The following is a 25,217-nucleotide window of genomic DNA, read 5'->3' on the forward strand; positions in this document are numbered from 1 at the left end:
CCTGGACCAGATGGCTTCACTGGAGAATTCTGCGAAGCATTTAGGGAAGAACTAGCACCAGTCCTACACAAACTCTTCCAGAACATAGAAAAAGATGGCAAACTCCCAAACTCCTTCTATGAAGCTAGTATAACTCTGATACCAAAACCAGGCAAGGATCCCACAGGAATCGAGAACTACAGATTAATATCCCTAATGAACATCGATGCAATAATCCTTAACAAGAGTAATAATAGCTAATAATTATTGAGAGCTGATATGCCAGATATTTTGCCAATGGTAGTTAACATTTAATATATGTGTTGGGGGAGCTCTGGTGACATAGTGTTTATGCATTAGGCTGTTTCCGCATGTTTCGCAGTTTGAAACCACCAGCAGCTCCATGTAAGAAAGACTGGGCTTTCTAATTTTATAAGCAATTGCTATCTTAGAAACCCACAGGAGGTACCTAAGAGTCAGCATTGGCTCGAAGGCAGCGAGAGTTACTACATGAGGTAGAGTTTAATCATTCCATGAATACTATGAAGGTAGTTAGCTATTTTACTCATGAGTAGAACAAGATAAAATATCTTGGTAACTGCCAGTAAGCCTTGAACTACTAACCACAAAGTCTATGGTCCAAACCTACCAGAGGCACCCAGAGGAAAAAATGAGGCTGACTAGACTTTGGGAGTTACCAATGGGGGAGGCAAGGAAGGAAAGATGAATTAATAAACTAGCGGATTGGCAGGTATTAAGTTAGGTGAAGGGGTGTCAGGGTAGCCAGCCCCTAGCAACTAATCAGGGGTCTGGTAGGCGCCATTGTACAACTATAAGATTATAGTGAAGTTATAGAGAACAAGAGAGGAGGAGAGAGAGTAAAATGAAGGAGTCAGATACATTTCATGGGAGCATGCTCACTTTGGCCCTTCTTGGTGATCCACGTGGGAGTACGGGAAGAGAGGAGGACAGGAGAGAGAGGAGAAAGAAGGAGTGGGAAGGTGGGAGAGGGGACAGGGCCAGAGAGCATCTTTATTGTTTTGGGGCTTTGATAGGTAGCCATTAGTCATGCATATTTGTTACATGTCACAAAGTGGGTGGGAATCACAGTAAAGCCCCTGAGGTCACAGGTGAGGAAACCTAATACCCGCTTTGGTGGAAGACAGAGGGGGAATGGGCGCCACAGTGGGAATCAGGGAATGTCTGCCTCTACAGGAGACAGAATCAACCATGTGCTCACTTGAAGGCAGCATAGCTGTTAGGGGATAGTTTCCCACAAACGGGTCTGCAGAGAGACAAGAGAAATCAGAGGAGGTGGGATAAGATTGACAAAGCCCTATATAGATAGCGTCACTATGAGGCGGAATTGTCTTGGTGGCAGTTGGTTGAGTTTACACAGCATATAGCCCTCAAAGTTTGTTTCTAGACTATCCTTAGTACATTTATATAGGTGTTAATACTGATCATACTCCTTTCTAACCATTTTTCTTAGCTAATAATTCTCTTTCACATGTTCTGTTTCACTCTAATTAGTTAATACAAATTAATTAATAGTATTAGTAGATTATTAATACTAATTTTATTATAAAGCCAAAATTGTTTATGTCTCAATTATCTTATTTGCTTGTCCTTATATTCTATTAGCTATTCCTTATATTCCTCTCTCATGTCTCGGGCTGGTAACTCAGATACTATGAGCTATAATTTAATGCATGGACTTCTGGAGCAAGTACGTGGGGTTGGTGGTGGTACAGTGGTTTAAGCACCCGAGGGGCCTAACCAAAATGATGGTAGTTTGAACCCACCAAAAACTCTGTGGAAGAAAGATGAGGCTTTTTACTTACGTAATGATTTACAGAAACTCCCAGAAACCCTAGGGAACAATTCTTCTCTCTTACAGTTTGGCTGGGAGTGGGAACCAACTCGGTGCCAGTAGGTTTAATTTGGTTTATTTATTGTCTTGATCCTATCACGCTTCTTCTCACTTTAGTTATTAACTTAATATTCACTGAGTGCTGCTATTTGCTTCATCTTCAATGGTTAAATGCTCAGCTGCTGTCTGAAAGGTCAGTGGTTGGAGCCCAGCGTAGAAAAATAGACCCAGCCATCTGCTCCCGTCAAGATTAGAAAAAATAGTAAGAGACTGTTCTACTCTGTCACATGGCGTCACTAGAAGTCAGAATCAACTCGGCAGCAGTGCGTAGCAGTTGACAAAACACTGTAAAACCCGGCCTTCGTGGAGCTCGCACTTCAGGGAGGGGCAGAAAGAAGTCACTCAGCCCATCAGTTAATGGGTGGATAATAATATGTGACATGCGGGGAGTGCTAAAAGGAAAAGCAAAGATAGGAAGGAGCTTAGGCTGTGCAGGGAAGTTGATAGTCACGAGTAGTCTTCACTGAGTAGATGACGTTTCCCAAAGAAAACCCAGACCTCTAAAGAGATCACATTTCGGCAGAAACAGAAGCATGCTTGGGCCGCTAGAGGAACAAGAAGGAAGCGCCCGTGTTGGAGTAGCGTGAGCAAGTGGGAGACTAATAAGTGAAAACTGAAGGAGTGGGACGCAGACCCATAGGCTTTTGTGAGGGTCCATGCTTTTCCTCGGTACCAGATAGAAAGGCACTGGCAACTTTTGAATGGACATGGGATCGGGTCATTTTGGACTACTATGACTTGGCATGTGTGTGAGGGATTAATGGAATAAATATAATGATATGAATGTACAAATTGTTACTGCGGTTTTATTCCATTTTTATTGCCTGGTTGATGGTGATGCTCTTGCCTGTGCATTTTTACTAGTAAGTCCATATCTGGAATATGTGGTTCACTCTCACTCACTGCCGCTCAATCAGTTCTGACTCACAGTGACCCTTTGGGACAGGGTAGAACTATCCCTATGGAATTCCGAGACTGTAATTGTTTACAGGAGTAGAAAGTTATGTCTTTCCCCTGAATATTGAGGCTAGTAGTGAATAATCTGATCTTAAAATGGAATTGATGAATGATGAGTCAGGTTGTGAAGAGCCCTGAAACTCACCTACAAAAGGTATGTAGGACATTTACCCCAGAAAAGGAACCTCAGAGGGAAACACACAGGCTAACTTCTGATATTTAAAGGACAGTCCCTTGGAAGAGGAAACAAATTGCAGTCCTGCCATTTCATAATTGGTGGACTTTAGATTTAAGGTGACATCATGAAGGCTGAAGGGTAGCACCACAGTTTCTTCAAACCAAGAAATATTCTCTGGCTACAAACCAGTTGTGAGGGTAAAAAAGGATGTAAAAATACTATTGTTCATCCTGAAAGAATAGCCATATGGTAGCAATTTTATGGTTTGGTGTTGCCTGACTGATTCAAAGCAAAAGCAAAAAAGGCAGTTGCTATGGACTACTTTGACTCATGACAGTCCTCCGTGTGTCAGAGTAGGACTATCTCCATAAAGTCTTCAGTGACAGACTTTTTGGAAAGGTGATCATGAGGCCTCTGGATGGACTCAAACGTCAGTCTTCCTGTTAGCGGGCAAGTGCAGTAACTATTGCCACATCTGGGGACTCCACTGAACTACTTAAAATGAGACCCAAACCCACTACCATTGAGTCGAATCTGACTCATAGCCACCCCAGGTTGCATTTCCGAGAATAAAATTTGTTGGAAGCTGATAGCCTCATCATTATCCTAAGACCAGGTAGTGGGCTTGAACCACCAACCTTGTAGTTAGCGGCGCAACACTTATTCTACAGTGCGACCAGGACTCCCTACCGAACTACCTAGAGGTACTACCAGTATCATATTCTTTCACCCGTCTTTTGTACTGCATAGGCTGCTTTTGCTATAGAATGCCCTTCTAGTCCTTGTCCTAGTTGCTTCTCAGTTTTCAAAACCCAACTAAGGCACAGCCTCACTTTAGCTTGAATGAAAGAAAATCGTCGTTGGCAATATAGCACAATGGTGTTTTGTTTTTGATTAATGTCATCTAGGTTCAATACTGGCCAGAAGACCTTAATCAGATTGGCCCTTCACTGTTTTTGTATACTAATTGTTCCTGTTTCACAGGGTTGTTTTTAGGATCACATGAAATCATACACGTAAAACACTTAGCACCTTGTCAAAGTGTTGACAGTCAGTAAATGTTATGTTATAAATTATACCAGTGAAGGCAATAGTGGTTCCGTGGTGGAATTCTTGCCTTCCACAAGGCAGATCTTACTTGAATCCCTGGCTAGTGCACCACAGTGTAGCCTCTCTCATCTATCAGTAGAGGCTTGCTTGTTGCTTTGATGATGAGCAGGTTTCAGCAGTGCTTCCAAACTAAGATGGGCTGGGAAAACCAGCCAATGGAAACAGATCACAGTGGTGTGATCCATAGTCAATCTTGGGCATGGCACAGGACCGGGCAGCATTCTGTCTTATAATGCACGGGGTCCCCATGAGTCTCAGGGAAGCTTGACAACTGCTAACGGTAACATTCTTATGCTGTTGGTGCTTTGACAATTGAGCTGCCTTCTAGTGGAACTGCTGCACCACAAGGCATTCACTTAGTGACTAGAAGTACATCCATATGTCTACCCTCATGTAATAAAAGGACTCATATAACCTATCCTGTGTATGAACTCCTGTCAAGACCATTTCTGAGCCTGCCTGAAAAACCGTCTATTGGATGTGAACATAAAATAACATAAAAGTAGCCTATACTTCTACAATATTTTCATACCAGTTTATTATTGATCACTTCTTAACATACACATTTAGACATATGCATAAGGTACACATTTAGGCATAAAATGGAAACCAAAGCACTTAGTAAATAAATGATAGACCTCTCTCTTCCTCCATCGTGTACTTGAACTTCATTCCATCAACATTGAAAAGGATAGTGTCGAGCCCATGGTGATGTGACCAAAGCAATGCTTTCAAAAGATTAATAAAACAGTTGCGAAATGGATTACAGGAGAGAAAAATCTAAATGGGTTACAGGAGAGATAGAGTCAATGCAGTGGTTTTATATTAATGCTGCATCCAATATTTGCCAGTTACCATCGAGGAAGGAATGTGGTGTGAAAAGAACCTTGGTTTGGTAGGTCAGTGCTCCGTAGATGTTATAGTTTCTCCAGGGAAACAGACTTGTGGGTTCATGAATGTTTTCAGTTTTTACCTCCCCTTACTTCCACATTCCACAGATGGTTACATGCAGGATTAAAAGATATAAAAGAGGGATATAAACATTTTTACAGATCCCACTTTTCCTCACCTCTCACTGTCAGCAGGATGACTGAGACTCGTGGCGACCCTAGACATTTATAGGAATGAATAGAAGTAGGGAGCTTGTGAATACTTTATGTCCCACATGCTTTCATAGGCATTATTTCACTGCATTTCCTACAATAACTGGTAAATGATATCATTATTTCCATTTAATAAATGAGAAGAATGAAGCTCAAGGTTAAATCATTTACTGGTCAAGATTTTTTTTAAAGGCAAGTTTTCGACACACCCCTATTACGGAGTTGGAGCCCTGGTGAGGTGGTGGGCTCTGTACTGAGCTGCTAACCACAAGGTCAGGGTTTCGGGCCCACCAGTTGCTTTGAACTGTAGAAGTCTCAGCTACCCAGAGGCGGGGGTTCTGCTCTGTCCTACAGTGTAGCTGCGAGTCAGAATGGGCTCCGTGGCAGTGAGTTTGCTGCTTTGAGTTGACTGCCGTGGAGTAGAAGCCTATGCTCATTGCCTGGCATGTGAACTTGAAGGGTAGAAATGGAGTATAGTGTCCACAGATTATCAGCATATATCCAGATAAGCCTTATTGTAATAATTCCCGAAAGATTAGCTGCTGGCTTTACATTTGAGTCGCAATTACCAGCAGGAACTAAACCTGACCCTTAGTTTCTGTAGTGCCTCAGACTCTGGGGAGCATACAGATCACTTCAGGATCTTGTTTGATAGCATTGGGGGCGGGGGGGCAATGGAGAGCTGTTCACCTGCATTTCTGACTGCCCCCAGGTGATGCCAGGGCTGCTCAGTTGCAAACTATACCTTTACAGAGGGTATATTTTTGTTCTAAATACTTATGAAAGGCTATAGTTACATTATGCATAGTATGTTATATACATTTTAAAATTTACCTTTGCCTCCATTTTTATCATGATGATTTTTAATGCTACTTAAAATTAATGTAGCATTCTTAGTAATTTACACCTAATCTCAGTTCCTTTGCCACTGTGTGTTTATTGAATTCCTCTGGGCATCTAGCTTTTTGCTCTTTAATTATTTCTTAGAGATAAATTCCTAGGAGTAATTAGCAAGTCTAGCTAGGGATAAGAATGACTATTTTCAGTTGTGTAATAATATTTGACCTTCTAGAAAGTCAAATTATAGGGCCAATAACATGTTTACATCACTTTTGCAGTACATACGAGAGAATATTAAAAAAAGGGAAATTTTTTTCCTCAAAGTTATGTATTTAAAGTTTTTACAAAACAAACTCATCACCTTCAAAGAACTCTCCATTACACTGAATACATTTGTCAAATCTGTGATTCCATTCTTGGAAACAGTTTTCAAATTCATCTGTTTGGATGGCTGACACTGGCTCATTTTCTTCTTAACCTCTTCTATGTCATCAAATTGCTGTCCTTTGATGTCCATTCATTTGCAGAAACAAAAAGATGTCACATGGAGTGAGGTTAGGTAAGGGACATGGGGCAAGAGAGGCATGCTGATTTTTGCCAAAAACTGGCACACTGAGATGGCTGCCTGAGCAAGTGCATTGTCGTGGTGGTAAAACCAGCCCCTGTCTGCCACAAATCAGGCCTTTTCTTCCAGTTTCATTGGGGAGTTCTCACAGATCTGATAGCAATCCATAATTCAGTTGTATTAAGCACACTTGTCTATATGTTGCCATCATCTTTCCCAAAACATTTTCTACTTGAGCTCTTGGTATCAGTTCCTCTTTTTTCCCCTCCCTCCCCCACCCTCTCTTGTGAATCTGGGATCAATTATATATTGTTATTATTTTGGATCTTACACTGTCCGTTGTCTGCCTCTAACCACATTGCTGTTATTCTTCCTCTTGGGGTGGGGGTTGGGGCGGTTATATATCCAACCTTGTGATTGGTTCCCCCTTCCACCTCCCCAACCATCCCCCTCCCCTCATGATATCACTACCCCCACTACTGTTCCTGAGGGGTATACCTGTCCTGAATTCCATGTGTCCAGAGCTCTTATCTATACCAATGTGTGTTCTCCAGTCTAGCCAGATTTGTAAGGTAGAACTGGGTCATAGTAGTAGGGGAGGAAGCATTTAGAAACTAAAGGAATGATGTGTGTTTCATTGGTACACCTTGATTGAATCAAACCTTCTGTGGGGTGATGCCCAGTTTTCTACAGATGGCCTTTGGGTCTGTCTCCACTCCAAACCCCCTCATTCTCGTCTTTTGATGCCTGCTACCTGATTCTGTGAACACCTCATGATCACACAGGCTGGTGTGCTTCTTGCATGTGGGCTTTATTGCTTCCCTGCTAGGTGGCTGCTTGTTTAACTTCAAGCCTTTAAGACCACAGACGCTATATCTTTTGATCACTGGGCACCATCCTCTCTCTTCATCACATTTGCTTATGCACCCATTTTGTCTTCAGTGATCATGTTGGGAAGGTGGGTATCAACAAGTCCCAGGTTATTAGAGCAAAATGCTCGTGTGTTAAAGGAGGCTTGAGTAGAGGGCCAAAGTTCATCTGCTACCTTAATACTTAACATATAAAAATATGTCCATTTGTCTCTCTCCCTTTCTTTATAAATTAGTGTATTTACACATATATATACCTATAGCTATACCTCTATCAATAGCTTTTGCCTCCTATTTCTTTCTTCTATTTCCTTTCACCTTCCTCCTATCCCATTATCATGCTTACCCTCCATTTGACTCTCAGTAATTCCTCTCAGATACATTGCACTTGATTAAATCCCACCAGGCATTATATGCCCTCCTCTCCATCAATTTTAGATTTCTTCTTGATCCCTTATCCCTGAATTTGTTAGCTCCCTGCCCTCCATCCCTGCCCCCTCCTCTCCCATGTCCCCCCAGAGCTGCCAATTCCATTGTTTTCTCCTGGAGATTGTTCATCTTGCCTATCTTTTATAGATAGCGTAGAGCAAAAGAAAAACAAACAAACAAAAACAGAACAAGAAACAGAACCAGTAGATAGTTCCAGGTCTGTCTGCTGACCCTTAATGTATGTTTTCCGATCAAGTCTGATGAGGTGCCAAGCTCTGTGCCCCGAGTCAGAAGTCTATTTTCAGAATTCCTCGAAGACTTGGTTACTTTGCTCCCCTTGCTGCCCTGTTGCACTCCCTTTGCATTTCACTCCGCTGTACATGGGGAAGACCTGGCACACTTTCCGCACAGTGTCTCCAGTGCTGTCCCCCATAGCACTGTGGGGCAGTGAGGGAATGGTGTGTCTCATGGTGGGGCAGGCCCTACGGTCCCCTCTGTGCACTAACTGCTCTTAGCAGGGATGTCATCCCCGGGGCTTGGTGGGTCATGATAAGGTCCATTTCTCTCTCTCTCTCTCTCCCTCCCTCCCTTGTAGTTTGCTCCTTGGGATATATCTTCAGTGCTGTCCTCTGTATTGCCTTATTCTGGGGAGGGGGTCAAAATAACTCATCTTGGGTCCTGCCTCATGGTCCTCACTGTTAGTTTGCTGCTCCGTGCCAGTGTATTGCCCTCAAGGCTTTGTGCTCAGGGATGGGGTCTGGCCCTTCTCTTCCTTTCCTGTGGAAACATAAACAATACCCTCCCCTTAGGAGTATTAGTGCCCTGTTTCCCATCACCCTCATTGTTGGTTTTTCACCCCCCTTTTTCTTCCCCTTCTCTTTTCCCCTCCTTTATAATTGGTTGCTAAATGCATCCCTGAGTTCGATCCCACCTCTGCCAAAGTGAATCAGCCTTTTTTTGTCACACACTCTTACACAATCTTTTCAGAACTTCTAAATAGAAAGCTTGATTAACAGTCTGACCTGGTGGAATGAACACCAAATGCACTATCTCCCTCACATAAAATAAAAAAAAACGAGCATTGTTTTTTGGGGGGTACCCCTTCATATTTTGCATGTAACAGTATTAAGTGTCTTAAGTTTTCTTTGAATTTTTGCTAAATTAGGCTATTCTCCACAATAATTCTTTAAGTTTGCCTTGATTTGCACTTTTACTTTAGTTAATATGAACATCTGCCCATTTGTTCTTTAATGATTATTACTCTTTGTAGAATGTGCATTCATATATTATCATAGTAGCACGTGTTTATATTAGGTTAATGATATTTTTAATTAAAAAACACTTCATTTATATTATATGATATCTTTGACAATATGTTTCTCATAGTATTTTATCATCTTTGTGATTCAGAATTAAGTAACAAGACACTATAATTTTACCTCCTACAGGTGAACTATGGGAAAGTTTGTAATCACAGTAGAAAAGGACTGAAATTCACCGTCTCCTGTGGCTGCAGTTCAGAATTTGTTTTTGTACCATATGGTAGCACCATTGCTGTTTACACAATTTACTCAGGAGAGCAGCTAACTATGCTTAAGGGACATTATAAAAGTGTTGACTGCTGTGTCTTTCAGCCTAATTTCCAGGTAAGAATGATACTTAAGGGATATTAAAGTGTTTGGGTAGCTTGCTAGGTTAACTGTATATAAAAAAGTAAATTGTGATTCTCCCCTGAGGCACTACGCTTTTAATGTGCATTTCAGCTTGGGTTTTATTTAAAATAATACAGGGTAGATTTTTAAATGGCGTGGAAGGATTATGTATGAGCCAATATAATACTGTACAACTTGAGTGGGATAAAGTTTCTTTTGCATATGGGTTCCATTGATTTAATAGTTTAAATCTCAGGCAAATTAAAATCTTTTCCTAATAAAAACTTTAGACGGAAAACTGAATTACACATGTCTAATCCCAAGACATAGGGTGGCTGAGTCAGATTGCCTCGACTGCGCACACCCACAATCTCAAGATACAGTGTGAGCATCTTGCTGTATTAAGTATGTGTGTGGCTAAAATTTTGCTATTTTCCACAATCACTAATAAAGGTTTACTTTTAAACTAATACAGCTTACATATTTTTTTAAATCTTGCGGGGTTTTTTTAAAACACCTTAACCCTTTCTTCTATTTCACCTATTTCATCTATTAACAATGACATCAGATTGTTGTCATTGTTGTTTTCTCCAGAAAACATTTACTCAAATTGCCTCATGTGCACCTTTTTTTTCTTCTTTTTTTTCCCCTCTCCTCCCCCTCCCCCTCCCCTCTCTCTTCCTCTCCATTCTCTCCTCCCTCTCCCCTCTGTCATGTGCACCTTTAAACGAGTCTCTGTTATAACAGACTATCTCAATGAAAGCTACATGCTAAAATTATGCAGTATTTGGAGCTAGCAGAGAGTTCGTTACCTGGCAAAATGCTTATTTTATCAAAACGAACATTGACTGTAACACTTTCCTTTAAGAGGCACAAGATGAAGTTTTCAGCCCAAACACACAGATTTGGTGGTATCCATCATTAAAATGTTGACATACATATCTTACTGGATGTTAAATAACTGCTGCCCCAAATGCGCTACATGACTTCCTCTAGCCTTAGCTCATTCCTTAGGGCCTACTAAACCTTACCTTACCAGCACCCAGGAGACGTCCAGGGCTCAGTTCCAACTCTGTAGCCAAGACTTCCTGTGGTCAGTGTCCTGCTGCACCATTTGTTAAATATCTTTGTCTTGCTTTGGAGAGAAGTAAGCCAGAGCACCTGAGAGAGGGGATATTACTTTCCTCAAGCCTAAAAGTCGTTATTGACAGAGCATGCTTCTTCATGTAAAGAAAATTTCAGGTACAGTGTTTCTTATCCACAGCCCTCGGCGATAGGGCCAAGATTTTAACCCAACTATCTGGCTACAAATTCCACTTTTGGAATTTCCTAAATCAGAGTTTCCTAAAAAGAGTGCTGTGCCTAGCATGCTTTATAAATAGGCCGAGATAGTGAGTCCCCACAGTCCCTGGAATATCATGCGTAGGTTTCCAGCAGCCAAGGACCTGGGGCCAGTTGCTTCCTGACAAACGCTATTTTTTTATTTATATTGTGAACTCAGAAAGGTTTGAATCACTGCAATGCTGCATGTGATATAGAAAACGCCATAATATCATGTCAGTGTGAATGGGGTGGAGTAGAAACCCAAAGCCAATCTGTAGGCAATTGGACATCCCCTTACAGAAAGGTCGTGGGGAGGAGACGGGCCAGTCAGTGTGCAGTGTAGCAATGATGAAACAGAGAGCTTTCCTCTAGTTCTTTAGTGCTTCCTCCCCCACTATCATGACCCTAATCCTACCTTACAAATCTGGCTAGACCAGAGCAGGTACACAGGTACAGATAAGAGCTGGAAACACAGGGAATCCAGGACAAATAAACCCCTCGGGACCAATACTGAGAGTAGCCATACCAGAAGGGTAAGGGGAAGGTGGGGGGAGAAAGGGAATCAATTACAATGATACCTATAACCATCTCCCAGGAGGAGGGACAACAGAAAACTGGGTAAAGGGAGACATCGGTCAGTGCAAGACTTGGAAAAAAAATTATAAATTATCAAGGGTTCATAAAGGGGAGAGGGAGGAGAAAAAATGAGCTGATACCCAGGGCTCAAATAGAAAATGTTTTGGAAAAGATGATGGCAACAAATGTACAAATGTGCTTGACTCGGATGGATAGATGGATTGTGATAAGAGCTATACGAGCCCCCAGTAAAATGATTTATTAAAAAAAAAAACGCCATCAGGAAGACTAACTCTTTCATCCTATTTCATCTATTGTAATTTCTAGAAAGGAAAATAACTGTAAATCTCAAAAGGTAGTACTTTTGCATCAAACTCCTTTCCTAATTAAACACCACTCAAGACTACTATTTGAAAGTGAAGTTGATATTATAATAATTCTGTCATAAATAGAAAACTGACACTGTGACCATAAACATATGAGGCCTAACTGGTAGCTTTAGAGAGCATTCAGTATCCATGTTCTAAAATAACCCAATACATGGAGTACATTAATTTGTTTCACTGAGGGTAGTCTTCTTACTTGTTATTGTTGGGCTCATCCAGTCGGTTCTGACCCATCACGGCCTTATGCACAATAGAATGAAACACTGCCAGTCCTGTGCCATCCTCACACTTGTTCCTGTGCCTGAGCCCATTGTGACAGCCACAGTGTCCATCCATCTCCTTGAGGACCTTCCTCTCCCTCGTTGCCCCTCGCTTTCCCAAGCATAGTGTCTTTCTCCAGGAGCCAGTCTCTCCTGTTCAGTGTATAAGACAAAGTCTCTGCATCCTTGCTGCTAAGGAGCACTCTTGGCTGTACTTGCAAGACAGATGAATTTGTTTATAGCAATCCATAGCACTTTCAATATTCTTCAGCACCCCAACTCAAAATGCATCAATTCTTCTTCGGTCTTCTTGATTCAATATCCAACTTTCACATGCACTTGAAGCAGTTGAAAATACCTTGGCTTGAGTCAGGTGCACCTTAGTCCTCAAAGTAACATGCTTGCTTTTCAGTCCTATAAAGAGGTCTTGTGCAGCAGAGTTACCCAATGCAACTCGTCTTTTGATTTTGACTGCTGCTTCCATGAAGATAAGTTGTAGATCCAAGCCAAGCAAAATCCTTGACAACTTCAATCTTTTCTCCATTTATCATAATGTTACCTATTAGTCTGGATGTGAGAATTTTGGCTAATTATTTTGAGTTGTAATCCATACTTAGCTGAAATCCTTGATCTTCATCAGCAAGTGTTTCAAGTCCGCCTCACTTTCAGCAAGCAAGGTTGTGTCACCTGCATGTCACAGGTTGCTAAGAAGCCTTCTTCCAATCCTGATGCCACACTCTTCTTCATGTAATCCAGATTCTCTGATGATTTTCTCAGTATACAGATTGAATAAGTATCATGAGAGAGTACAACACTGACACATACCTCTCCTGATTTTAAACCATAAAGTATTCGCTTGATCTGTTTGCACAACTGCATCTAAATCCAGGTACAAGTTATGCATGAGCACAATAAAGTTCTGGGATTCTCATTCTTCTCAAGGCTCTCCCTAGTTTATAATTCACATAAATGCCATAGCATAGTGAATAAAGCACAAGTAAACATCTTTCTAGTATTTTCTGCTTTCAGCCAAGATCCATCTGACAACAGCAGTGATGTCCCACGTCCTCTTTTGGATCCAGCCTGAACCTCTCGCAGCTCTCTGTCAATGTACTACAGCAACAATTGTTGGGTGATCTTCAGCAAAATTCTACTGGCATGTGAGATCAGTGCTACTGTTCTGTAATGTGAGCACTCTGTTGGGTCACCTTTTATTGGAATGGGTACAAACATGGATCTCTTTCAGTCAGTTGGCTAAGTAGCTCTCTTCCAAATTTTCTGGCATAGACTAGTGAGTGCTTCCAGTGCTTAAACAGCTTGTTGAAATATTTCAGTTTGTACCCCATCAATTCCTGGAGCCTTGATTTTGGCTAATACTTTCAGTTCAACTAATGCTTTCAGTTCTCCCTTCAGTACTGTTGGTTCTTGCTCATATGCTATCTCCTGAAATGGAATGCCAACTAGTTCTTTTGGTACCATGACGGTGTGTTCTTTCCATCTTCTCTTGATGCTTCCTGCATAATTCACTATTTTGCCCATAGAATCTTTCAGTGTTGCAACTCAAAGCTTGAATTTTTTTCTTGAGTTCTTTTAGTTTCAGACATGCTGAGCATGTTCTTCCCTTTTGGTTTTCTAATTCTAGGTCTTTGCACATTTCATTATAATATTTGGTTTTGGGTTCTTAAACTGCCCTTTGAAATTTTCTATTCAGTTCTTTGACTTCATCATTTCTTCCATTTGCTTTAGCGACTGATTAAGAGCAAGTTTCAGAATCTCTTCTGACATCCAATTTGATCTTTTCTTTCTTTCCTGTCTTTTAGATGGCTTTTTGCTTTCTTCATTATTGGTTATCTTGATATCTACCCACAGGTCATCAGCTCTTCTGTCATTAGTGTTCAATGAGTCCGATCTATTGTTGAGATGTTCTCAAAATTCAAGTGGAATAGACCCACGGTTGTATTTTGGCTCTCGTGGATGTTTTCATTTTCTTGAGCTTTATTATGAACGTACATATGCCCAGTGGATGATCTGTTCCACAGTTCTTAATCAAAGATCTATATCCAAAAAACTCAAGTGCATAACTAGGCAAAATTGATTCTGAGCCCTGTCCAGAAGCAAGTAATAGCATTAATGGTCTTCTTTTTTGCTTTTTTTTTTTTTTTGTTATATATTGCATATACCCCATTTTTGGTTGTATTTTTTATTAGTTTAAATTAAAACTAAATATTTGCATAACCCTAGGGTTTATAAATCCTAGGGTTTATAAACATTGTGCTGATTCATACATATGTCTTAACAAATATAGTTTTATAAAACTGTGATTTTATATCTTAGCCCAAATATTTTGGGGAACTTTTTCACATCACAGTTAAAAAAGAAAAAGAAAAAAATTCCATACCTACTCGATATCCAAAACATTAAATGTTACATTATTTGAATTAAAAATATATGACCCTGGATTTCAAATTATTACAGTCACTGAACCTCTCCCTCATCAGAGGATAAGTTTTAATGGGAAGCAGATAGTTAGCAATCAGGTATTATCTGTTTCACTTATTTCCATTCCTCCTGAAATAATTTTTGAAGCTTGTTATATTGTATTTCCATTTTTAGAACCATACCCTTGGGGCATCAAGGTCAACTGACATAGTCCACAAAGAATGTTCTAAGCCTATTTTGGTGATGAATAACTGGGATCTTAAAAGCTTTTGAGCAGGTCAACTATTGGTCTCTCCCATCTGGGACAAAAAAATCTACCGCCACTGAGTGTATTCTGACTCATAGAGACCCGATAGCACAGAGTAGAGTTGCCCCCTTTGGGTTTCTCAAGCTATAAATCTTTATGGGAGCAGTAAGTCTCAGCTTTCATTTTCGGAGTTCCTGGTATGATTGAACTGTTGACCTTGCAGTTCATACCCCCTTACACCACCAGAGCTCTTCAGGACAAAGAAGAATAAAGAAATTCCAAGTTACGTGGAAGCAGATAGTCCAAAGGAATTATAGAAGGCATGAACTGTAGCCTTCATGACCCAGAGACCATAAATGACCACTTATGATCATAAGTTTTAATTCAAATAATTTAATATGCCTAGATATGCCTGTCTATGGTGACCAACTTTTCTGAAAGAGATCACAATAGAGGATTCTGTTTAGGAGAAAAATATAAAGCAAAACTCAAAATCATAAAACTAAAAAACATCAAGCCTATTGGTCTGACAGAGACTGTTGAAACTCCCCAAACCTCAGACATCTTTCAGGTCTGGAACAGAACTAGCCCCTATGGGTCAACTCACAGCCAAACAGCAGATGACTTAAAAGGTAAACAGTAACAACAGAAGGGTACGTAGTCCTTAGAACAATCAACCATATGAAAGCCAAAGGTCGTATTTGCCCAGGGGATAAAGCTCAGAAGGCAAGAAGGAGCAGGAAAGAAGAACAAATGGACTTGGGTGGTAGGTGCCATCAAGTCAGTTCCAGTTCACAGCGAAGAATGAAATATACTCCATCCTGCGCCATCCTCCCAATTGTTATCTTTGATCCCATCGTGAAGAGCAAATCGATCTTGTTGACAGGCTTTCTCTTTTCTTCTGCCATTCTACCTTTCCAAGCATAATGCCCTTTTCTAGGGATTATTTCCACCTGATAGCATTCCGAAAGTACATGCGGTCAAGTCTAACCAACTTCGCCATCTTCACTTCTGAGGAACATCTGGCTGTACTTCTCCCTAAGCAGACTTATTTGCTGTTCTAGCAGTCCATGGTGCTTTCAATATTCTTTGCCAGCAACATATTCAGACTCATCGATTCTTCTTCGGTCTTTCTTCCAACTTTCACATACGTATGGAGCAGTATCATGGCGTGGGCCAGGTATACCTTAGTTCTCCGTTAGATCCCTGCTCTTCAACAATTTAAAGAGATCTTGGGTAGCATATTTTCCCAGTGCAGGATGTCATTTGATTTTTTAATTGCTGCTTCCATGAGCACTGACTTTGGGTTCAAGCAAGATGAAATTCTTGACAACTTTAATCTTTTTACCTCTTTAACATGATGTTATCTGTTGTTCCAGTAGTGAGGATTTTGGTTTTCTTTATAGAGTTGCAATCCATACTGAAGGCTGTGGTCCTTGATCTTCTTCAGCAAATGTTTCAAGTCCTCCTTGCTTTCAGTAAGCAAAGTTGTATCATCTGCTAATCCTGTGGTCTAATTCTGTTGCACCTTTGGAAACCATTTTTGGCAGTTCTCTTCTATTTATGGTTGCTATCCACCAGAATTGATACAATGGCAACAAGTAGAACCCAATCTTAAATATCAAGCTACTAACTCTCCACTAAAGGTAACTGCTCGTAGAAGAAGATTGATTACAGTACTCATACACTATGGACTTAGAAAATCTCGTGTTCAAGGAATGATAGGTACATTTCAAACTATTAAAATTTGGAATAATATGAACAACAAAATAAATAATGATTAGTGGGTGAAGGGAGACCTCGGACAGGGCAAGATATGACAAAATAATAATTTATAAATTATTAAGGGCTCATGAGGGAGTGGGGAGCGGGGAGGGAGGGGGAAAATGAAGACCTAATGCCGGGGGCTTAAGTGGAGAGGAAATGTTTTGAGAATGATGAGGACAATGAATGTACAAATGCACTTTACACAATTGATGTATGTATGGATTGTGATAAGAGTTGTATGAGCCCCTAATAAAATGATTAAAAATAAATAATGATGATAATCTATTGACTGAAATAGAAATCCTTGAACACATGCTGATATAAAAATAAAATTAAAAATTTGATGAAGAATGGAATAAATTACATAGTCTGAAATTGCCACCACATAAAAAGTTATTGTTTATAGTGATAAGACTGGAAATTTTATCTCGACAAGCCTAGCAATCACATTAATCAAATGATCATAGTTAACAAACCAATAGGGATACGTCACAACTTTTAGGCAAAAGATGCCATACCTCAGTATAATGAAGAAGCATTAGGCAAACCAAATGAGGGGCTTTCTCCAACTATTGGTATGTGACCTTCAAAATTGTTGCATTCAGGAAAGACTGGAGAGCTGTTTGTGATTGAAGGAGACTAAGGAGACAGGACTAGTAGGTGTACTGTAATACATGATTTTAAACTATATACTTTTGCTAAAACAAAAAAGACATTATTGAGAGAATGACTAAATTTGAATGGGATATCAAAGTTATATGGTAGCAATATGTGAATTTATCTCACACGTGGACATGTAATCAGGAGGGGTATTCACTGAAGAAGACATCATGCTTGGCAAAGTCGAGTTCAGCAAAACAGAAGGCCCTGGTAGAAGTGGATTGACACTGTGGCTGCAACAGTGGCTCAAACTGCACTAAGTGTGTGCATGACGCAGCGCTGGGCAATGTGTCCTTCAGTTATACAGGCTACTGGGATTCAGAACACACTGGAAGCGCCAACATCAGCATTGCAGTTACATAGACGGTATCTGGGTTCCTTGGAAATAGTGCACTAAACTGGATGAGGTGATGGGCCCTGATGTTAGCAATGTACACCCATATTGTTTGGGCAGGGCCATTCTTTATAGTGCACTTGTGATCATTTTTAATAAAAAATAGTTTCCAGATGAACCCCTGTACCTATCGTAAAAAATTCCAGGTTCCATTCAAATCTTTTAATCTCTGTAACACCTTCATTAATCATTACTAATTTATAGTGTTGTGTCTTACAAATCTTTTTCTTGAATATCTACAGAATCTCTTCTGTGTCCACTCATATTTTACTTCCTTCAATCACCTCCTAAAATTGTCTGATTAAATGTATTTTAGGTATATATCTCACCTCAGGGGATCGACATCTGAACATATCTTTGCAAAGTTCACTTAGTGTAACCATATGTTCTAGATTTTACCATACACTTTATAGGCTTTTTCTCTATTTAGGAAATTTGATAATACAAAACTAAACCTAATTTAGTTTAATTTTTTTACATCTGTAAGCTATTTCCTATAGTTAACTTCATAATCTTATTTTCTCTTTACTCAACAAAATAACTCATTGTATCATGTTTCAAATCATCTTGGGTCTGTGCAGTCATGAAAGTAAAGAACTGCATACTAACGACAAAAACAAAAACCCAGTTCCATCCATCAGTTCTGACTCCGTGACTCTATAGGGTTTCTGACGCTTTGTAACTCGTTTCACAACCAGCGACCTTACCTTTCTCCCACAAAGTGCATATTAGGACAATTAATAGTTTACTTTTTGCGTAGAAATATCTGTTTGTGAGGAAAATGACAATCACTTGGACACTTAGGTTTTGCACCCACTTAGCATACGGTAAAAATAATCTTGAATTTCCTGTGTCTTTCTGGTATCTTCCTGATACAAGAAAGTCTTTCTTCGGATTAGAGAGCAAAGAGTAGAAGGGCATTGAGTCCAGTTTCTCTGGGAAATAAAATAGAATTTAATCTACCCTTAAATCATTTTGAAACTTGATCTAGGCCATTTCAGATTTTGTTACCAGTTTTAAATTGTTCCATAATTAAATCTTTTCTGTGTTAATAGGAACTTTATAGTGGTAGCAGAGATTGCAATATTCTTGCTTGGGTGCCAGCCGTATATGGACCAGTTCCTGACGATGATGAGGTAAATATTATTTGTATAAATTATAAATCGTAAGAAATGAAGTTTTATTAACTCACATGAGTGTTTAAGGCCCGTATCACTAGCTCCCTATTATAAAATTAGCCTGTTATAATACATCTGAAAATTTCAAAAATGGAAAGAACATCAAGGTTCTAGAGTTGAATTGATCTTTGCTATTTACTTCCTATTGTCTCCTCTGAATCCGGGTTTTTAATTTTCATCATAATTAATATCACACTTGGACATATAGCTTGTTATCCTTCTTTCCTCACCATTGTACAATCAGCCTTTTCCCTGTCATTGATAACTATTTGTAAACATCATTTTTAATAATATAGCAATGTGTTATTTATATACTATCTTCCTTAAAGATATTCCTGTTTATTATAAACAAAATCAAAGTCAACATCTGTTCATAAACTGTTTCTGATTATTTCCTTGCCTATATTTCCTAAAAGTAGAATTATCTCTTGAGTTAACATTTATGGTCATTAGACCATTTTTTACTCCTACCAGTAGTCTAATAATGTTTGTCTCAGAATATGGTTTGTTACTACTTTTTTCTTACTACTTGAGTAGTGAAAGTGTTTTGTTTTTTTAATCATTTTATTGTGGGCTCATACAACTCATCACAATGCATACATCCATCCATTGTGTCAAGCACATTTGTACATTTGTTGCCATCATCATTCTCAAAACATTTGCTTTCTACTTCAGCCCTTGGTATCAGTTCCTCAATTTTACTCCTCCCTCACCGCCCCCGAGTAGGGAAAGTTTTAATGTGCTTTTTGTTAATACTTAGACTGTTTCTACTACAGATCTTTACAAATCTCTAGGGGTAGATTACTGAAATGGTTTAATCCATATATAATGTAGAGTTTATGAAGCAGTGCATACAATCTAATATAGTTTAAGTTAATGTTTATCTCATAAAACTATGTGAGATATATCTTTTATCATTTTTATTTGTATTGGGAAAGGCTAGCATTTTTGTCTCATATTTTATAAAGGACTAAGATGACAATCAAGATAATACTCTGTCTTTCACTATGGTTTCTGAGACAAAGAAAGGAATTGAATGCTAATAAAAGCAACATATACCACCGTACCACACCCCCTTACAGAATTACTATCCATCCATCGGAGGGACCCTCAGGATGTAGTGGGTCACGTGTTCGGCTGCTAACCACAAGGTTAGCATTTCAAAGCCACCAGTTACTCCGTGGGAGAAAAAAAAGATGGTTCTTTTAAACTCTTGTACATTGGATGCACACTTGAAGAGCAGATTGAGTTAGTATTTTAAAATCATTTCACCTCAGCTATCAAATAAATAACTACATTTTCCAGGGAGACAAAGTAGCACGGTTTAAAAACATGCACACATACCAACACAGTCTTTAGTTTAGAGTAAATATGCATTTTAATTTAAATTATGCCATTCTTTAGCTTTGTGACCTGGAACAAACAAGTTCATGTCTCCAAATACTATATTCTTTTTAAAAAAAATCATTTTATTTGGGGCTCATACAACTCTTATCACAATCCATACATACATCAATTGTGTAAAGCACATTTGTACATTCATTGCCCTCATCATTCTCAAAGCATTTGTTCTCTACCTAAGCCCCTGGCATCAGCTCCTCATTTTCTCCCCTCCCTCCCTCATGAACCCTTGATAATTTATAAATTATTATTTTGTCATATCTTGTCCTGTCCAACGTCTCCCTTCACCCACTTTTCTGCTGTCCATCCCCCAGGGAGGTCACATGTAGATCCTTGTAATCGGTTCTCTCTTTCCAACCCACCAAATACTAGATTCTTTTAAACAAAATTGTTCCTTTCAACTTCATTCTTGCATCAAGATTTACTTCATCGACCAAGATATAAATCTATCAGGGCTGTTTCCTCTGACACCCAACCTGGAGGAGCAATTTAGTTCAGACAATTTAGTTCAGCAATTTAGACAGAAAGACACTGTGTGATAGGGAGCCCTGGGGGCATAGCCAGCTGTGCACTGAACTGCTGGCACAAAGTGATTCGGACCCAGCAGCCTCTACCAGGAGAAAGGTGAAGTGGTCTACTACCCCCATAAAGATGGACATCCTATCAGAAACCCCAAGGGGCACTTCGACTCTGTCCTATAGAGTCACTGTGAGTTGGAATCAACTCAATGGCAGGGTCTAGTTTGTTTTGGTGTTTTGGGTTTTATTGGAAGCAAAAATCTATCATTCAGTTGACAGGCTGTTTTATATTCTGAAATGTCTGGCTTCCTATTGCTTCACTTCCCAACTCCCCAACTCGTAGTCATGTTCAAGGCATGTCTCTCTGTGTCCCCTTCCACTTTACCTTCTTGAGATTTTTTTTTTTTTAACCTTCTTGAGATTTTTAGCAATAGGTGCTTTACAGTTTGAATCTAACCTCTCACCAAGAATCTTACTTAATTTTGACATAGCTATTCTACTTACCACTTGTATCAAAGTATAGTCACTGATAAAGACAACCCTTTAGAGAAGTTTCAATAATTTCCAGTAAGATATTTATCAAGATAGATCCCTGGTAGATGGTAAGGATAGCTTTATTCTGCATTCCAGTATGTGGATATGCACAAACTTTTAAATCTCTGACTTAATAATCTTCGCAACTATTTGTCAGGTTATGAAATACAGATGGCTATGTTCAAGCGTAGAATGGATGTCCACTAGAATGGATGGTGTTCCACTTGATCAGATAGCCTCAAACAGTAGTGTTTGTACACACACCCATCTGTAATATTTTCACAGTAGTATGTAACTATGAGTATGGCATTTGGGATTAGCAATAAAATATTTGTAATAATACTGCAACACCCTCATATTTATTATCTTTGCTTTACTATTATAAACAGTGACATTTATATGCCACTGTCTTATGATTTTCACTTAATTTTTATTTTTTCTGCTCACCCTGGCAACAGTAGTTTATAATAGAATACAAATTTGCTTCTCTGTTGAATCATCAAATGAAATAAAGATGGTTACCTGATTAATGTTAAAATTTTATGTTAAAACTGAGTTAAACATTTTTTCCATAGTAGAATTATGCGCCATGACTTTCCTTTGGCTTATCTACCTGGATATTTTCCATGGACATATAAGGCAGAGTCTAAAGATTTCTTAAAACAGAGGAGGAGAGAGTAGTTTCCTGACCTTCAAGGCCAATAAGCCATTCGATAAATAACCTTATTTAGTGTTTAAATTATAAAAGGTCAGCAATTGAAGTTAGTATTTGGATGAAGGAATGAATGTCACTAGACAGTTCATGGAAACATGTGACCTGCTGTTGGGAATAAGTGGGTGATTAAATATAGTTAGGTGATAGTTTTGTTATTTGGAGATTTGGGTTGTAAGGGAGGATTGGTTTTGCACCTAGGCCCTGATCTATTTTACAATTACTAAAAATATTCAAATTAATATATTTTTTCCGACTATTTTAGCTGAGACTTAGTGGATTCACTGGGACCATCCATTGTTTTCCACTGAGATGCTTGTTTGAATTATAAAAATCTAAGTTCATATTCACCAAAAAGGAAATAAACATTCTCAGTCATAGTAGGGATTGGGTTACCCTTCACAAAAAAATATTGATATATGTGTTAAAGTACAATATTGTATATCTAAGGTAGTATCATAGTAATACATTATTGATTAAGACCTACAGAATAAGAGGCAAAACCTGGCTCCTAGAGCTCAAATAAAATGTAAAAAAAATTAAATGAAAGAAGCCCATCTTAAAACCTTTTGCTTATTTGCCGTAGAATAAGGAAGTATCCATTCAGAAGGAATTTCCTAACAGTTTGACTTTCAACCTCACAAATAATTTAAAGTTAAAAGACTTTTGGGATATAGTCTCCTCCTATATGTATATGGGGAGACTCTATTAAAGGAGGCAAGTATTATGTGAATAAAGTCTGCTATGTCTGTTGAAAATGAAATTGTGAGGCACCGCTTAATTATTTTGTTTTTGAAATTGGCAACTACCCAATTGCTTTCCAAATAATCAAATTGCTATTTATTTGATTTAATTTCATAACTAAACTTTATTTAGAGCCTAAAACTATGAAGTAGAACATAACATCCTTTTGTCCTTTTTTTTTCTAGAGTACAACCAAGTCCAAGTCCAATCCGGCATTTGAAGATGCCTGGAGTAGCAGTGACGAGGAAGGGTGACTAGCGATCATTAGGACTTTGTGTATTCGTTGGTGAAGCGTTCCACATGTTGACTGTTAAATTGTTTTTAACTTTCCAATGTATTTCTACAGCTAAATTAACCGAAAATTTGGGTGATTTATTCCCATGTCGTAAAAGAGGTCAAATGTGCATGAAAAAACCCTAAAACAGACTTTTGTGTAGGCTGTTTCATCAGTGTCTCTTTGATCTCAGTTACTGTTGTCTGGGACAGCCCTGTGGCTCCACTACAAGGTGGCCTGTCACAGTGCCCATGTGGGACCTTGAGCAGATTAGATGCAGTCTCAAGGTCAGCACTTGGAGGTTATAACATGGACTTTCTCCTACTCACTGTACCATCTCCTGCTCATTTTCACCTTTGAGGATAATTCTACCAAGTATGAGTACATCAAAAGTAATCATTGGAAAGATGGCATCAAACTTATTTTATTCTTTGTTATCCATTTATTCATTCTTTGCAGTGACTGATTTAGTCGACATTTTTTAGCTTTATTCTAAATGGTTTTTAATTCACTGTCTCCCACAGCCTAAAAACCTGTACCTCTAGAGATTTTTGTCTTAGGAAAAATACCGTATTTATTGTATTATAATGTGAATATTATGTTTCACAAGGCAGCTTATACTTGTATTTTAACTGTTCCCTTTATGTGGACTTCATTAAAATGTAACCAAGTCCTCCTTCATTTATCAAAACAGATAATCACATTTGTGACATGTGATGTCACAAAATTTCTATTTTGCTATCAACTCTTCCATGTCATAACTCACAAGTGAATGTCATGAAGCTAATCATATATTGCCTTTCTTTGTAAGCTAAGGACTATTAAAAGATTTCTGTGACTATAAACACCAAATTTACAGTTGTTTTCTTGGTAAGGCTGCTCTGGCCGTGCTGGCAAAGGGGAGGGACTGGGCGCAGTCTGGAGCCCCAGGGATACCGGCAGGGCTGTCAGTGAAGATTTGTCCTGCCAGATCCACTGGCCTCTTGGGCTCTCAAGCAATGCTTGGCTAGAGGCAGGGCGCTCAGCAATTGCCGGACGTGGGTGGTACAAGCAGCACGGGCTGCAGGGTCCACAGACGATCTAGGCTCCAATGGGGGGCAGAGCTCTCCGTGGCCGCAAATGCTCACGGGTGACTCGAGCAGCCCAGGCAGCGCAGATCAAGCCTGCTTGATCCACTCCCCCTAGGGGGATAGATAGGGGTGTGTGGAGGGGGGGCGGCGGTGTTTCAAGGTGCTCCTTAGTTGAAGGCTTCAAGTGGTGTGAACAGCATGGGCTGCACGGACCAAGCCACAGCCACAAATCACGAGTGGCACAAGCAGTGGGTGCAGCAGTGCCGGCTGCGATGTCTAGGATATTAGGCCTCAAGACTTGGTGGCAGATGGGGGTCAGGTCAGATCAAAGCCAGGAGAAAGATTTGCCCATGTGCTTGGGCAGAGCCCTGGGGTGCTGGGAGACCCAATCGCGCGTCCTGGACCCCCAACTGAACCTCCCAATCCCCAAATCCAGCTATCACACATGGAGTTCCCAACACAGTTACCCATTCGTCGTTGCCATCTTCTGGATTTTTAATCTATTTTTCTCTTTGTGTCTAATGTATGTTTTTTGTATTGCGTTTAGTTGCATACTTCATAAGTTTTTGTGCTTAGTTTATTCGGTTTGTAGTTTTCCTTTTTGCTGCTATTTAACTGTTTGCTAGGTCTTTGGATTTTTCTTTTTATTTTGATGAGGTTTATCTATTTTCTTTTAGATTACCTTACTAATCAATTTCCTTCCAAATTTAACATAATTTGTTATCCTTTGAAATCTAAATGCCTTCTCTGTTCTAATCTTTTATAACTACATAATTCCCTCTTTTTCCTTTGAATTGCCTTCATTATAGATTAACATCTCTGGTTTCCTATTTTCAGTCTTGTTAAGTTTTTATTACTTTACTAGGATGATTGGGTTGACTTCTGGGCAGTGCCATCTGGTGTGTTTTTGGGTCCATCTAAAGAACTCCCTTTAGCATTTTTTACAAGGTCGATCTTTTTCAAATTCTTTTTAATTTATTCCTATTTGAAAATGCCTTTATATTGAACAGACAGTTTTTCTGCATAGATCTTGTTGGTTGGCATATTTTCCCTTTCTGAGTTTGCTGCTTGTTTACCTTCAAGCCTTTAAGACCCCAGACGCTATATCTTTTGATAGCC

General features: G+C 39.4%; 1 protein-coding gene across 2 annotated transcripts in view; it reads left to right on the forward strand.

Moving 5' to 3' along the window:
- The window catches only part of ERCC8 (ERCC excision repair 8, CSA ubiquitin ligase complex subunit), a 57,023-nt gene extending 33,150 nt beyond the window's left edge, over nt 1-23,873 (forward strand). For both annotated transcript variants that reach the window (XM_004703586.2, XM_045285381.1), the window contains 3 exons: nt 9,412-9,609; nt 18,723-18,803; nt 22,940-23,873. In XM_004703586.2, coding sequence (XP_004703643.1) covers nt 9,412-9,609; nt 18,723-18,803; nt 22,940-23,008 — 348 coding nt within the window. In that variant the 3' untranslated portion in view covers nt 23,009-23,873. The remainder of the gene's footprint in view (nt 1-9,411; nt 9,610-18,722; nt 18,804-22,939) is intronic.
- The last annotated feature ends 1,344 nt before the right edge of the window (nt 23,874-25,217 follow it).

This window comes from Echinops telfairi, unplaced genomic scaffold (genome assembly GCF_000313985.2).
Source record: "Echinops telfairi isolate 266 unplaced genomic scaffold, ASM31398v2 ScPeMD7_7469;HRSCAF=8507_1, whole genome shotgun sequence".
NCBI classification, from domain to species: Eukaryota; Metazoa; Chordata; class Mammalia; order Afrosoricida; family Tenrecidae; genus Echinops; species Echinops telfairi.